Genomic DNA, 17931 nt, shown 5'->3' with positions numbered 1-17931 from the left:
TGTTTGTTGAAGAATAATTGTTTTTTTCCTTTTTTTCTTTGGGTATTTTCTTGTGTATCTGGCTTAAGTGTAAGAAAGCAGTTTTTGTTTTTTTAAAAAACCATAAGAACTTAATTATTTTTGTGTGTTTTTTATATGTATTTAGAAAGTGTAACAATTTGATGTTTGCATATTTATACCTTTTATATCTATGTACGAGTACTTTCTTTTAAACTATATTTTCATTTATTTGGGGGGAAATTTAAAATAAAAAATAGTTTTTATTATTTTGTAACGGTTTAATAATTTTTTTTTTATTCTGTTTTCATAATTTCTTTTTTTTTAATTGTGTGAAATCATCTAGTAATTGTGTTGGTATAACGGGTTTTAATCTGTCAAAGACGTACTTACCTATGTACCTTGAGTGATAGCTAATTTTCTATTTCTATAAGAAAATCTATAAATATTGTTACGTTTTAACCTTTGCAAAACGTTGGTTTATTTCCTTTAAATAAACCGGATACTTTTGATTGCAAATAAAAAGCAGTTTAGTAGTTTGAAAATTGTAACAACTCTTATTTATTTAAAATGTACAACAACAGAATTAAATAGTCGCTTAGTGTTTTTTATACACGTTTATAAATTCGCGGAAATACGGACACATTTTATGATGTACAAGAGTTCGCTGGAAAATACAGCACACTTTAAGACACTCAGTTGATGTTTATTCGAATAGCGTCTCTGATCAACTCACTAACGACTGCAACCTCTGCCACTATTTATAACACTGCCATCTGCACTCCAGATTGTTCTTTAGCTGTCAAAGCTCGTATACTCGAAGCCTAGAGCTTTCGAATACACACGCCATCTCTGGTGAACTTTCTACAATGTTCTTTAACTGTCAAAACTCGAATATTAGAATTCAAATATACGAGTCGCAGCAAACATTCAGCGTTGGCATACTTACGATCAATGATCAACTCAAAGCTTTTATTTAATGTTAATAATGCCCACAGATATGTTACAGTTTGAGAGGCACTGCTTTCAAATAGAATTATGCAACTTTAAATCAGCCGTTAAAATCTTTATATTTGAATTCAAGTACAATTTCGTAACAATATATTCAACGAATTTTGTACGGTAATGAAAAGGAAAACATACATTCGAACATTAATTGGGGAGCAAGCTGAATATTTAGTTAAAACGATATGTCCCAAGATTATTGGATTAATTTTTAATAAAAAACCGATACAGTTTTTCGACTTCATCATATTTTTCGTATCCCCATATTTGTGCAGCGTTAAAATGATCTGGAAGCAGCATGAAAGATTTTTATTTTATTATTTTTCGAAATTTGTGGATTTAATTGGTCAATTCACAAGGTCTCTTATCATGTCATATTGTTATAATGTCCTAATATTTCACAATGGTTTTTATTGTTTTTCAAGTAAAAAGTGTCCTAAAATAATAGTGATCTGTATGCTATGTTTATTGTCTTATCGTAACCAGCCAGTCGAGACCTTCGCCGAATGCCTAAGTGTCGGTTAAGCCGAGCTGCCGAGTCGAGATATATTAAGACATTATGACAATATGACTGATAAGAGACCTTGTTACTATATTAAAACTATGTCATATGCATATATGTTAGGTCTTCTGGTAGGCGTCCAAAGCCTTTCGTCCTTTGTAAAGCTAACGTGGGTCCATTGATTGTTCCCTTTGTGTTACCTAAGGAAGATAAAGAGAATAGAGAAGTGAAGAAAGAAAGAAGTTATAAAAGTTTTAGATTGAAATTAGAGGAGTTGGAGTAGAGAAGAAGTTTAGAGAGCGCATACCATCATGCGATAGATGCGGGGTCACTATGAGGTGTCATCTGCATATTCGGTCTTACTAAACAGATGCTTTTCCTAATAAAGGTATATATATACCTTAATTCCTTCCCAGATAATTCGGAAAGGCTACTTAAGGATATTTCCCCTAAGAGCCTGGCACGCAGATCACCCAGTGTCGGGCAGTTACAGAAGAAGAGTATGATGGTCTCTTCCTCCTACTCATTTTGACAAATCCTACAGAAGTTATGGTGTCGCAGCCCAAGTCTTGCAACATGGGTACCGAAAATGCAATGCCCGGTGATCATCGCCACTATATTGCTGAGTCGTATTCGTTGTAAACCGTGTAGATACGTTTACAGTCCAACGCAGGCCATATCATCTTCGTAGTTGTATAGATGATTCATTAGCCCATCTCGTTTGAGCAAGTTCATAATATGAATTATTTATCCGTTCATATTATGAACCTATTATGCAAGCATTTCCAAAGGATCTGTAATTCCATGCGTTGAGCCTAAACGCTGTGTTCAGTGCCAATTTTTTGGCCATTAAATCTACTGGTATCCAGTTCAGTATGGGCTTTTTCATGTCGTCATGGACTTATATGCTCTTGCTGCAATGTTAAGTTTACAGGATAATTTTCAGTTTCACTCAGTCGGTGTAGCGTAAAAATATGGATTTTAGTCCTCGTTGAGAACAATACAAGTTCTGTTTTAGTATTTCGTTTGCCGCTTCCATTCGTTGCGATATAGTGCCCAGGTGAATCCCTGAAACTGTCATCGCTACGTAATCCGCATAGGCGAAAGTCTTATACATAGTTTAAAGAATCTAAGTTCCTAAGCAGACAGTTCAGGGCCAAATTCCACAAGAGAGTATACCCCATGAGCGGTGTATTTTTTGGCAGATCTAGAGATCGTAATCGTTCCAATTTTAGAGCGAATCATCCTATAATAATTCAGAAGGTATCTCTCAAATGAACCTAACATTGGATGGGTCAAGGCCTAAGGAGCTGTTATAGGGCTGTTATTATTGTTGGAGATTTAACATTTGGCATTCGTGCCTGATACATTTACACCACCAGGTAGCTCGTCGGGAACGTCATTAACTAATAGAGAAAATAGTAAAGGGCTTAAAATACAACTTTGTTTTGCACCAAGTTCAACCGCAAATGTGTTAGGGAGGGTATTGACATTCCAGATTTGACTTTCTGTACGATTTTAATATTCTTGCTATTTTAGACGACAACCCAAGCTTGGATAGTTTGCAAAACAAGCTGTTTCTCGATATCATAACAAATGCGCACGAAAAATCAACAAAGAAGGCAATTTATTCAAATTAATCATGTTTACCAAATTAAAAATATTGTCTACAGTAGAAAATAGTTTTCTAAAGCCGGCTGATACTCATTTAAAATATTGTTGTTATCGATCCATTCGGTTATTCTAATCAGCAGTATCTTATATATAAATAGGCCACACGTTTTTTGGTGGTACACTTTTAAGTATGTTCCACCAATCTCTAGATATGCACAATATAAAATATTGTTTCAAAATTCTTTCCATAATAGTGGGAAAAAGAGTTTTGAAAGTGGTAGAATTTCAACCACCGGGCAATCCTAGTATGTAGTATTAAAAATGTAGCACGATGTATTTATCCAGGACATTCCACGATAATTATTAGGTATCTTTCGATCTCCTTTCTTAAATAGTGGTATTATTAGGGATTTTTTGAAGCTTGTTGGGATTTTCTCAAGTAAAAATATTTTGCGGGAAACCGTTAGAATTTCAAGCAAGAAAGAATTCTGGGGCATTTTTATAAAACTCATAGGTAATACCATCCTGTCCTGGAGCTTTATTTTCTTTGAGCATTCTAATTACCGAGCGTAGTTCAAAGAATTTAAAAGGGGATTCTAACATAGGTTCAGTAAAGTATGGCATGGACTAGCTCATAGTATGAATGTTTTCATCTATTTTTAATATGGTATTATAGTGAGAGTAAAAATCATCAGCATTTAATACGCCCTTCACACTCTCAAAGATTTTGATAGTTTCCACCATCCACTAGAACTTTTATCCCTGTTCATTTGTTGTAAGTTTTTATTATAAAATTCTAATTTTTCTTTTTGAAAATCAACAAGTTCTAGATGCGAAATATCTTGATTTAGTAAACGATATGTGATACTTTCTGTATGCTCTAAGCCTTTTTATCATATTCTTTCTGGAGCGCCAACACATTTCTGTTTAGTTTGGAAAACTTTTCTATTATTATTATTCTGTTGATTGGCTTGAATGATCTTATTTGTAACAGGCTGTATCAGCCCACCTACTGTTTCATTAGTTTGCAGGTTGATCTGTGAAGTAAGCCTTAGAATAGCTACGTATTTTAAGTACTGTTTTTTATTGCAATGTAATCTCCGAAAAGTTTGTTCCACACTTCTATCAACGCTGCATTTAATATTCAGCCCAATTATGAATAAAAATTCCCCGGCAGTTTTTTCCCTTTTCTCATTTTTCCTATTCAAATTCTATGTTAAAAAAACGAAAAGGGAAAAAACTCCCGGGGAATTTTTTTTCATAATTAGGCTGATTAATAGCTATTTTTGCGTTAAAAAATCGTCAAATCAACAGGTCTGTTGGTAACACTGATCAACTCTCTTATTTTAAGAGTATGTTTTTAAAGAGAGTGATGCTTCTCTTTATTAATGTTTTGAGTATGCACCAGGAATGGCAAAGTTGATACAATTGTACTTTTTTTGGTGCAATTCGATCTTGAAAAGTACAGTGGTACACCAATGACTTATTTGGTACAATTTGAAAATATATTTCACACTGAAATAAATTTTGGAATTGCTGTTCATCATGAAGTTTTATACATTCAGTTTTTGTTCTCTAACAATTACCAAAATATCAACAAATAAACAGCTTTTTTAAATAATGATATTTATATCAATTAATACAAATTTTTGTGAAATAAAGAAGCAATAGTGGTATTTGACCGGTCTTGTCATACTCCTAGCTTTAATCATTATTCAAATATTTCTCAAGTACATACACAAATTTAAGCCACTATTATGTCATTATATTCCTTGAATATGAATATCCTTAGAGGTTGTAAATATTGCTAGTTTTCACACAAATTTAAATTGTTCAAACAATTAAAATTTTATAGAAATTTGGGAAATAAACAAAATAATTAGAAATATTAAAAAAATAAAAATTTTTCTCCTATTTTGGCTTTTTTGTTAATTTTCACATGTTGCTCACAAAATTAAACTGATTGTTTGAATTAGTGAAAAAACTTCACGGGAATTTCTAAAAAAATTCCGCCTAGGAATCCTAGTTTTGGTACAATTAATGTCGAAAAAATACAATTTTTAATGCTGAATGGTACAATTTTTTTTAAATTCCATTTGCCATCCCTGGTATGCACTAAGTTCTTTTAACACGAATGTTGTTAACATTTTTATCAAATAATAAAAATAACAGTAAATGTTTTCTTTAAATTTTTTTATTACAAAACAATTATACAAAAATACATATTACTTTTGAATAAAATTCATAAAAAAATAACTAAATAACTAATAGCAGGTAGGTAATAATTAAAACTAGAAATTCTTATTTACATTTTTTTATAATCTACATACAGATAGAAAATGTTACTACATACAGACACACAGGTATACATATTCAATGAAATACTTATTTTTGTTTTTTAAATTTACTTAATTCTTTGTTCGAATCAATGGATTAACTGATCAAAATCCGTTACATAATACTGAGCACGCTTTTGTACTTCAGGGCGCACTACATTGCCGCCGAAACCAATAAAGTAGTTGGCAGGTGGAACAGCTTCAAGATCGGTAGCACCATCACCAACCATTGTTATCACTGTATCAGCTTCGTATTGTTTGCGTATATGTGCGATGGCTTCTGCTTTGCCACCCGACTTGGAAGTAGGTTGATCTATATCAAATGCAGCATACTCGCCATTGTAATCAAAGTATAATTTGTTGGCATACAAATGTGAAAGTGGGATGCCCAATTCGTTGGCTACAGGTTCAATGAGACAATCAAATCCACCAGAAATGAGATAAACCTGTTTTCCCTCAGCTTTTAGTTGTTCTACAAAACGCTTAACATTGCGTGTCAAGGTGCTGGGGCGTAATTTGACAAAATCCTTGACTTGCTTCTGTGTAGGTCTGATGATGTCGAGACGAATTTTAAGGGCATCTTGAAATGTCATAGAGCCACCCATAGCCTCTTTAGTAACGCGTGCCACTTCCGATCCCTTGCCACAATAATCGGCCAATTCATCGATACCTTCCTCTTCGATCACTGTAGAGTCTACATCAAAGCACACAATGTGCGATTGCCTGATGATCTTATTAGCTAGTTCGGGATTTTTGCTTTTGGTCTGTTGTGATGGCTCCATTGTATGAAGATTACTGACATTAAGTGTAGCTGCTGCTACAGCATGACAAGTGGCGGCACCATTCATGGCTGCTGTCGCACAACCATTTGTAGCTGAACGTCCAAGACTTAATCCAATTGTAGAATTCATTATTATGATAAATTTATTTTTCTTTATTTAGCGTTTTAAGCAAAAATTACGATTTGCAAACAATAGAGTATATCTATTAATTTAGACAGAGCACGTTGTTTTATTATGTTTTGCGATAAAATTAATTAAAATGTCAAGAAAATTTCTTCAGCTCTAACAAGAAAATTTGCCTAAAGTTCTCTTGATTGTTTATCACTTTTAAAATTCAAGATCACTTTCACAAATTTTGTTTTTTTTTTAAATAAAAATGTTTGTACTTTATTTTCTTGAATTATTTTCATTAATTTCTTTTAAATAAAATTATTTTGTATTTAACACAACGTTGTTGCCCGCCAGACTAGCAATTTGTAACTGATTTTATTTGCTGTAAATTTGTGTATAGGAAAACTCTTTTATATACGAGTGTGCCAACCAAGTCAAGTCAGTTTTTTTCCAATAGTACTACGGACAAGTGTGTATTTTTTCAATATTCCAAAAGCAAAAACACAACACTGAGTACAACAACAAACAAAAACAACATTTTGTTGAAAATACACACTCATTTAATAATTGTACTCTGCCTGACGGACTGACTGCCTGCCCGCCGTTTGCCTGCTGATCGCGCGTAGTAACACAATAACATACATATGTGTTCAATATAAACAACAAATAGCTCACTTGTTTTTAGTTAAAGTAATGCCAATTTTGTGATTATGAAAAAGTCAGAAGTTGGAAGATCTGCTATAGAATTATCTCCTTCACCAAGAGTCAGCCTTGGAATTTAGTTTAAATCTAAAAATGTCCTGTAATATTTTCATATTTGAAAATAGAGAATAAACATCAGGTATCCATAGTACCTTAGAATTCAATTGAAATTATTATTCAAAACCAGGAGATAATTAATCCACGTACATTCCAAAACTGCAGTTAAGCTTTGCTTAGGCGGTTGTCAGATCTAACAATTTTTGTCTGGCAATAATGTCAGAAAAAGCATTGTTAGATCATTGTCCGACTGCTACTTGACAATAATATTGTCAGATCTCCGACAATCGTGTGAACACATTTCAATCATTGACAGATCATACTATATTGTCAGATGCCCGAGTTTTTAATCATAAGCAAAGAAAGGTTGTTTACCAAGTGTTTGAACGCGAAATTTAATTGGTAGTGATGATAAGACATGGGTTAGACGTCCAAAAAATGGCAAAAACCAAAAACATTTAAACATGGTTGGGGAAATATTATTATATGGGGATGAATTTGAAAGTCAACGAAAAAATATGAAGAGGCTCGCTTTCATGTAGCAATTCTTTTAGTTTTTCTCGATCACTTTATTTTAGTGAAATAACAGTATGTATACTGTTATTATACAATTAATTTTTAGTTTTCAAAACAGTATAGTCGTATTGTTACATTTATTACAGATGCAAAACAATCTTCGATAAGAACAACAGGTTTTGAAAAGTGTCTACCTGCTTCGTTATATATTGTCATTCTGAGTGATATTTTTGTGTGAGAGTAAACAAGGAGTGCGCATATAAAAACCCAAATATTTTAGTAGAAGAATTCAACAAACAAAATAGATTTGTTTTTTTTTTGGTTGCTGTCGTTCCTCTTATTTCTAAAAAATGCCAAAGGACATTTAATTTAAAGTGGTTGCGACAATAATAGAATACTGTTCTAAGATAGTCAAGTTTGGCGGTGTATGGATACATACGCCGAGGAAAATATGTCCCTGGTTTGAAGATTTCAGCACGACAATGACCCTAAACACATCTCTAAGATTGCAGGTACATATCTTCCCAATGTTAATACCATAGAAATCCTAAGGGAAATTGCAGATCGCAAAATACGGGTCAAAATTATAAGACTATAAAGAATTAGCAAAATATTTCAAAGGAGACTATTGATCGTCGATGTCGCTGAATTACCATATTCGATATCGAGTAAAATTTATCGTATTGCATTCGATATCGGCCATGAAATTTAACACATTTTATTATAATTATTCGATTACAGTTGCGGTAATTCGCCTCCAGGAATATCTGAGTCACTAAACATTTTTTTGTTTAATAATGCGTTTTCGATATATATTTTTGCCATTTAAAATCTTAGCGTTTACATCACTGACTTATATGACCACTTGTCTGTCATTGTTATTGTATCGTCTGAGAGAATAGTTTTTTTTTTTTTTTTAGTTTAGCATTTTGTTATCATACTTTTTTTCTGTATAAACTTATCAATGTATTGTATAATTCTTTATTGTGGACGACGCTGTGACAAAGCTATAAATTTATATTGATTTCTCCAAAAACAAATGACCATTGTACTCATTTTGTGGTTTAAATCAGGCTTGCCATTTTATAAAATTTAATTTGTTTTGCCATATTTAGCACCAAGTTTAAGGCAGTGAGTATTCCATGTAATACAACATTTAAGAAGCTGCATGTGAGGATCTTCCCACTAAACATTTGTTGTTGAATTCGTTGTGACGGTCTGCACTGTTGCGAAATTTGGATGAGGTTGTCAGAAAATCATAATAACTCTTTGTTCACATTGTAGGCAAATTCTGAAGGAAATTTTTGATGAACCTGATTTATGCCGGTAGAAACTTGATACAACATTAAATATAATTACCACTATTCGTAAAAGATCTTCTGGGATTTTAAAAATATGTAACTCAATACAATACGTGTTACCCTTCGAATACAAAGTCGATGATCCACCCAAATATGACACGATCTCTGATGAGCTGTAATGAATAGATGTTTTACATTTGCAAATTATGTGGTCTTGGTAATTTTGTAATGAAACTACTGCCCACATATTTATTTATGTATGTATTTTTGTGGTAGATTTAAGAATAATTTTAACAAACATTTGATTTCTATAAACGTAATTATGGCAGCTCTGGTCAAAAAATAGGTATGTACTATATTGTCGTATGATGTATATGCTGCAGTTATTGTTTTTAATACCAAGGGAATTTCACATTCAGATCTGTTGCCGACTTGTTATGAACAGTATACAAAATGTAGTATAATAAAACAATTTCAGTTATGTATTGCCAAAATTTGATAGGGGTTTAAATATTGTTTATTCAACAACACACTCATATATGTATATAATTATATAAATATTAATAAACTATAATTCTACTAGGTATTAATCTTTATTATGATGATGATCGAACATTTATACGCTATTACACTATACATATTTTGTAAATCCCCTATAACAATTTCTCTATGTGTAACCCTGAATTGTTTGTTTTTGCAAAAATTACAAAATTACATTTAAACATTTCTCTCTTCTAAGTTTCTTTGTTACAACACATGTTTGTATAGCCAAACATACATACATACATATTTATTAGAAATATAAATACATAAGTACAAACAAATGTATCTACATATATATGTTTGTATTCGTAAGACTGTTTAATCAAATGACAGCACGTTTTTTTCTCATTTTGACAAGTTTTCTGTAGTAAAGGGTTATACAATAAATTATTTGAATTTTGATAATTTTTATTTCCAGATAAAATGGCACGCGTCTACCTTTATGTTGTGTGTATAAAATAAAAATATTGAGTAATTCATTTATTTTAAAGATGTTTTAATTTAATTTGTTGCTATTTTTATAATTGTGTCGGTACAATAAAAAAAGTTTTTTTTTTAATAGGTACTGATAATATTTATACAGTTGATTTTATTAGATCAGAGTTTATGTTCCGTGATTTAAAATAAAACTTTTTTATTTCTGTCGACTGATGGCTAATTAATGTGATTTTCGGCAGATATCAGATCAAAAATTTTACGTCTCGGCAGCTCGAGGTTGAACAAAAATATTAATTTGGCAGGCAATCCGCAGCTGCGATTTGAAGAGTCAAGCTTTTCCGACATGTTTTTAAAGAATTTTCAGAATTATACATATGGGGAATTTCACGTCAAGTGAACCAACTTTTGAAATCGATGTCTTCCGATCGCGATGAAATTTGCACCAATGTTAGTTCTATTGGATAGTAATTCGGACACCATTTTTCAACAAGATCGGTCAAGAACTCTCTGAGTTATAGGAGGTCAAAATTTGACATTTTGGCCAAACAGGTGTTTTTTTTATCCATATAACTTAGTACCTATTGTTCTTAGCAAAATGTGTCCCAAATAGTTTAGATAGCTATTTATGCAATCTTTCGAAAAAAAAATTAAAAAAATTTAATAAAATATTTTTGATTTTTTTTTTTTAAATCAAAAATATTTTTGACTTTTTTTCAAAATGGGCCATTTTTTTTTTTTTTTTTTTATTTTTTTTAAGAAAGCTTAGGTCTTTTCCTAAGCGACCTATATGGTCGCTTAGTGGGATGCGAGTGGGATATCTATCAAAAAAAATATTTTGTAACTCAAGATTTAAAATTTTTGATTTTTTTTTGCAAAATCAAAAACTTTGTTTACTTTTTTTAAAAAAATGGACCCATTTTTTAATTTTTTTTTTTTGCTCAGTAGAAAGCTTATGTGTTTTCCTTTAACACCCTTTTTGTCGCTTAGTGGGATGCGAGTGGGATATCTATAAAAAAAATGTTCTGTAACTCAAGACATACAATTTTTTACTTTTTTTTGAAAAATCAAAAACCTTTTTGACTTTTTTTTTCCAAAATGGACTCTTTTTTTATTAATTTTTTTTTCTCAAAAGAAAGCTTAGGTCTTTTCCTTTAAAACCTTTTTGGTCGCTTAGTGGGATGCTAGTGGGATATCTATCAAAATAAATGTTTTGTAACTCAAGACAAATGTTTTTAAATTGACAACAACTGACCGATAATAGCCACTGGAGGGGTGCAATATGAGGCCGACCGCTATTAATTTTCCACCCCCAAAATTTGTCTGAGTTTTGTATCTTGCGGCTTTTTTAGTCAATCCTAGAGGTAGTTTTCAGCGCACGTGATTTTCATTGTTAAAATATCAGGTGCCCCAGAAACAAATTTTTGGAATCAAGTGGAAATATTTTATGGCCCTTCTCCGAAGTACCAGTTTATTTATTATTTTATGACATTTGACTTTAAGAAGTGGATGGAGAGGTAGAAGTTGACAGGTAGGTTATTTATATGTTGGTTTATTTTTATTATTATTTGTAACATTTGTCGCAATAAAGACACATAAACCTACAGTTATATTTTTTTAAAGCTTAATAAATGACCACTCATTTCATGTATAAAATGTTAACATACGTTGTTTCATTTAAAAGTTATGCTCGCTTTAATCCGTACCGATTTTAAGTGGCCATTTTTTTATATACGACGATTTCTAACATAAATGCAAGTTTTTTTTTTCAATGGATGACTCCAACTCATGCAAAACATTGTGTTGGAACTAGGAAAATAGGTTATGGGAGGGACATTGAACTTTCCAACATTGAAAATGACAGGAAACACTTCAGCGGGATGTTTGTTCCACATACGTACAGTACGGCTAAAGAACGACTTTTTTGTGGATGTAGTGTGTTTTGCGGTCCACTGCCCAATCAACCACAAAGGCATGTGTTCTTGATGAAAAACGTGTATTACATAAAAATCTGCGGGCATCAGGAACAAGTTTCCTAATTTCATCAGAACACATTCCATTGTAGTACCGATAGAACAGTGAAACGCAGCCCACATTATGACGGTGCTCTAGCGAATCCAACTACTGTCACCAATAATCAACTTCGCCCTCTCCTGTACGCATAGAGAAGCTTCAAAATTGACTGTGAAGCACCGGCTCATACATGGGAGTTGTATTCTATTTTCGGTCGGTTTCAGAAACCTGAGACACTTGAATGATTCTTTCGATACTTGAAAAAAGCGGACATCACATTGTATTCTCATGCCCCGAACATCAAGAGCTTATTCACAATATTTTCACCACGTTCGTTTTTGTGTCAAAATGCAACACTGTGTCTTACGAGCTCTGAAAGCGACCCTATTCGCACAACCCCATTCAGAGATTGTCAGAAGGACCCGGTTAAAGGAATCATTCATGTTTTGACTCATCTAGAGAAGTTAATACCAACACCAAAATATGAAAATTAAATATCAATTAATAAATCAGCAGTTTTAAAATATTAAAAATTTCATCAGTCAGGTAAAAACTCAAAATTTGGGAGGAAGACCTCGTAAAACTACTACAAGACAAGATAATTTAATAGCAAGAGAATTTAAGAAAATCCCAAAAATTACATTAAATTATCAACATACTAAAATTAGAAGTTAGTTTTCGAATTGTTAGCAGCAGGGCAAATGAGGCTAGTGTGGTGGTTGCTATCGCCGTGCGATTTCATACATATACAATTTGTCAAAGAACATTTAAAATGGTCAAGACAGAAAATGAATACTGTTCTCTTTTCGGAGGAATCCAAATACACAACTCTAGGGTTTTCTGAAGTAGCAATGTCCTAACCAATGGGAAATTGCACATCGCAAAATACGAACTAAAAATTTTACCACAAAGGAAACTGTATCAGATGCGGTTATAAGGAAATGAAAAATATTTCAAAGGCCATAATTGATATTTCGATATGAAGCCAGTAATAAAAAACAAGGGAAATCCAACAAAATACTGAGTCACTAGGGATAGACAATTTTTATAAAAATTAAACCTAAGTTTCCATTGTTTTAGCAATAATATAATAATAAATACTTTTTAGTTTGTTTTCTATTAGTTAAAGATTTGGAAAAGTTTCCATTGTAGTTAAAGTGTATTTGAAGTATGTATATCCAGGTTGATGATGAAAGTCGTATACAACTATTGCGTTACCCTTTACGCATTCTATTATTATCACGCACTTTTGTTGTTGCTTCCAAAAGCATGATGTCTTCACGTGTTGTTTCGTTGTTATGTGTTGCTTTCTACCTTCCGTATTGAATAATAGAAAACCAACAAAAGAATCTGACGATGTCAATAAACGGTTAAAATTAGTCTACGTTGCCTGGCCATTCATTCGAAACGTTTATGGGTGTGTTTTTTTTATTTTTATGCTGTCTAAATTTGTTTGTAGTGGAAAATACCCGATTATTTTGTTATTGTTTGGTACATTTGAAAGCAGCAACAACAAATACTAAGAAATCAGCTGTTTTGTTTTGGATTTTAGCGATAGTAACTGGTGAAATAAAATGAAATCCATAATAATTTAATTTATCGAATATTCTCTTTCTCTCGTTAGAAAATTCTCTTTAAGATACTCATAGAAACAACAACAAATCGAAATGTAAAAATACAAGAGAAATACATAATAAACAAAACAGAAATTATCATTTAATGTTAATGGCCTAAATTTGTGCAGTGTAATTGTTGTAAATTGTGTGTGAGAGAGGGTGACAACAAAAATTCAAACAAGTTGTTTGTTTTGATTTTAATTACAGGGATCTCCTAATGTTTTGTTAAGCATCCTTTTTTGATTTTTCTTTGCATTTTTAGGTTAATTTGAGTCTTTTGAAGTTTAAAAAACTTGTTTCTTCAATAGCTACCTATTCAATTATTATCTTTCAGTAAAATGTGTCACTTTCAATTTTCTTTAATCTTTTAATAAATTTCTATACATTCGATATTTTGACGCGGGAAAATTGTTTACACTTCTGTGGTTTACACGATCACATGTTTATTTTTGTTGTTGTTTATTTTTTTTTGTTATTGTCAGCTAAACAACAAGCCCCCTTTGACCGTCAATTATCTATTACACTCACAAAACAATTTGTATGTGTTTTGTGTGTATAATCGGTCTATGTCAACGTGATAAATTTGTAAACAAATTTCATATCATACGATGCATTATTTAAACGCATTCAATAAATATGCTTCCAATATGATTAAGTTGTTTACATGGAAATATTACACTTAAAGAAACTTTGCGGAGAAATACTTAAATTGAAGTTTTCGTACGATTCGTATAAAAAATGTAATACAAAATTAAAAAAAAAAAATAATTTTAAAACTATTGCTAAAACCTTCCGATCCATTTTAGACATTGATGGGGACATGAGATGTTATTATTTATTCACAGCATTTGAAAGACAATATCTTTGACTTTAAACTGGAGTAAAAAATGTTGCTGGTCTTTGAGTAGTTTGAAAGTTATGGACAGTAATGTGTATAGAAAGTTTTAACATATTTTTCGATATTTTTACAACGGAATGAGTTTCCATTGAAAAAGTCTCTGATATGAGGAACATTTTGGATATAATATGTATGTATGTGGTAAACTTCATTAAAATCGGAAATGGTAAATCAGACTGCTGTTCGCTTTCACATGGATTATCCCACCTATAACGTAAAAATATTAATTACTTTTACTGATTCATATTTATATACAATAAATTAATTTGCAGCCACATATTTTATATTCTATTATGACTTTATACATTCAATTGTATGTTAACAAATATCAAAACAAAGTGCGTTACATTTGTAGAAATGTACAAGTGTTTATTGTGTAAACAGAATCAAGGGGATTAATCATGCAATTGAAAGAAATAAAAACAAATTTAAAAGTCATAAATTTAAAAAATTAAATACAATTGACGACAAAAGTTGTTGTTATTCACAATAATTGTTTCTATGCATTTTGTTTAATTACACAATTAAAAAAAAAGTGGAAATTTGCAATTTCGATTACAACCCAGTCTGTGGAATAATAAACAAAAAAAGATCACAATGAATGATTTTGAAATTTTATATAGAATTGCTCGTTTTTATACCCTAAACATGAGAGTGTGGTATGATTAGTTTGTTAGGAAGACTTGTAAATAAAAATGTATTGTTAATATGCGGGGTATTTTCTTTATTTGTCCTTTCTCCTTTACCATTATTTATTTTATTTATTTAATAACCTAGCGTATTGGCCATAATCGGTCATAAATTTCTACTTATTATTGGAAAATTTAGCGAATAAAAATATGCTTAAATTGAAATAAACTTGCGGGGATGTGCTGCGTTTAATTAATTATTATATTCCTTTTAAATCACAAATTCTCAGAATCCTAGATAATATTAAAATAAATCCATATTTCCCGGGAAATTAAAAAGTACCGGGATATACACTAAAAAACAAATTCATTATGAAGCGTATATAAAATTCGTTGGCTTAGGAATTTAATAGTCATATTTGTTATTTATTTATTAATCTATTTGTGATTTTGATGAACTCTCCGATGTGTATTTTAATCAATCCAGTACACTGGTAATTATCATGTACGAATAATGTGTGTGCATGTCTGACATATTTTGAAATTATTATTTTTCAACTTGCAAGTCATACTTAGTATATGTAAGAATACTGAAATAAAAATGATAATTGAAACTTACTTTCTTGCATCATATTTCTTGAGTAAATAGAGAGGATGGGATTTACTCGTAAAAATCAGTTTGTGACAAATAAAATGGAAATAAATAAACAATGTGCCGCTGATCAGTTGCAGTGTTGTTGATTGCAGTGACATTCGCTGAAAATTTTGACGGGAAAGGCGTAAACACGAGGAGTAGTTTATTTTTCATTGAAAACAATTAAATAAAAAAAAAACAATAAAATGCATAAAAACAATATTATTTTCTGTTCATGGGGGGCTTCAAAAATAAAATAAAACGTCAGCCACAAATAAAATATATAAAGTATGTTATCAGTTTACAAACCGATGATGATGATGATGTTGATGTGAAAGAATATTGCAAAATAAATAAGGAATATTTTTCTGTTACAATAAAAAAACGCATAAATGAAAATTGTTTTGCTGTTAAAGCGTATGAATTCGATTGTTTTGTAAACAAGTTATTTATAAAAGATATACAAATTTTAAAAGAAATGCTTAAACATGAAAATCTGTTTGGCAAACTGATTAAAAAATAAGAATCTTTCTTAGATTGGTTTTATATTCCTTCCCATATTTATTTTTTTAAAAAACTAAAATTTAAAGGAATCCTGATCACTTCAGATTCCCTCTATAATTTTAAATCAATATTTTTTAAATATTTTTTTTCTTATCCTGAAATTATTTCACATATTTGTAGATATAAATTTGTTTATTTTAATTCATGTATTGTGAATGTTAAGTGATTAGTGTTTATACAAAACCGGTTTGTCGGTTAACCAAAAATTTACCTTTTATAGAAAACCGGGTTTTCGGTTAACCGACTTCGAAAAAACCTAATTAACCGATCAACCGACATTGAAAGGAATTATTTTAAAAGTTTAACAATACTTTTTTTTACGTAGAAAACATTAAATATCCAATAAAGTATACATAGCTTTAAAATTTGAGGAGCCGCAGAACAAAAGGTACTTTTTTGAAAATTTAAAAATTTTGGGAAATTGATTTTTTCTAGAAGATTTCAACCCAAATATTATAAAAAATACCAAAAAATCAATTTGTTAAAAAATTCGAAAAAGTACCTTTTGTTCTGCGGCTACTCATTTGTAGTTGTTAGTGGTCAGGAATGGTTAATATTTAATAACTATAAATAAAGTGCTAAGTCCATTTTATTTTTTACAAAAAGGACCTATAAGATGCAAACGCACATCTTAACTGTGTTTATTTTTGTCAGTATAAATAATACCAAATAAGTAATAAAATTGCATTAACAAATTTAAAAAAATATATATAAAACAATTATTTTAGAACGTTTTTTGTCTCTACATATTTTAATATTTCTGAAAGGAACTTAGCACGTTTGCACACTAAGCTAACTACCTGATAAATTTTTATCATGATAAACGTCAAAATGGTTATCAAGATAAAAAATTATCAGGTTATGATAAAATTGTTAGTGATTTTGCTCAGACAACTTTGTCTTGACAACAAACGTCATTAATTGTTATGATAAATATTTGTCAAGTTTAGACAGGGAGTAACGAAATGATTAATAAAATTAAATTTTAAGAACAAAACACACTATTGAATTCATATTTATTGAAAGAAGATATGTGCATCAAATTCAATTTAACGTTTGGTAAAATCATTACTAAGTTTGTAATGAATCATTACTTAGATTTATCCTAAACTTCTAGAATTATGCTGAACTAATTTTAATTTTAAATAGCTTTATTATGCGCAATTGATTTTTAAGTAAGCATCGTCATCTACTATTTAGAATCATTGTAATTCTTAAAAAATTGCATCAAAAGAGGTTTAAATTATATATCGGCAGTTTAGGTTTCAAATCAGACCAAATGTTTGATATAATGTATATACAATGAATATACAAAATCATGAGATTTATTCATTTCAGTCCCAAATATTAAAAATCCGGTGATATAAAACAGATAAACCGGTTAACCGAAAATCAACATTTTAAATTAAACGGTTCGCAAATAAAAAGATTTCGAAAAAAAACATGTTTTCGGTTAATCGGTTTATAATCACTATAATTGATTAACAGTTTTCTGTTAACTGATAAATGGGCTGTGAGGAGAAATGTATTTAAATTTGCTGAAATATTGTTTGAAATATAAAAAATATATCAGCAGTTTTTTTTATATTATTTTTTTTTGCGAAGCGTTTTTGCTTGTTTGCAGATACACCCAGAATCTCCGGCGGGAATCGAACCCGCAACACCAAAATTGATAT

General features: G+C 30.7%; 2 protein-coding genes across 7 annotated transcripts in view; one reads left to right on the top strand and one right to left on the bottom strand.

The window, feature by feature from the left end:
* Atat (alpha-tubulin acetylase) overlaps positions 1 to 17931 on the top strand; it is a 68922-nt gene that overhangs the window by 15627 nt on the left and 35364 nt on the right. The window contains exon 1 of one of the 6 annotated variants that reach the window (XM_065503823.1): positions 15783 to 15849. The exons of 4 other annotated variants lie outside the window; for them this stretch is intronic. The gene's annotated coding sequence lies outside the window, so the exon portion shown is untranslated. One more of the 6 variants, XM_065503821.1, reaches the window with a different exon arrangement.
* Positions 5297 to 6731, bottom strand: aay (phosphoserine phosphatase). The gene has a single exon (XM_065504592.1). It carries the CDS (start codon positions 6363 to 6365, stop codon positions 5544 to 5546), a length of 822 nt encoding a protein of 273 aa, XP_065360664.1. The 5' UTR covers positions 6366 to 6731; the 3' UTR covers positions 5297 to 5543.

Source organism: Calliphora vicina, chromosome 3 (assembly GCF_958450345.1).
Source record: "Calliphora vicina chromosome 3, idCalVici1.1, whole genome shotgun sequence".
NCBI classification, from domain to species: Eukaryota; Metazoa; Arthropoda; class Insecta; order Diptera; family Calliphoridae; genus Calliphora; species Calliphora vicina.
The sequence above is the reverse complement of the archived record's forward strand: the minus strand, read 5'-3'. Positions and strand labels throughout refer to the sequence as shown.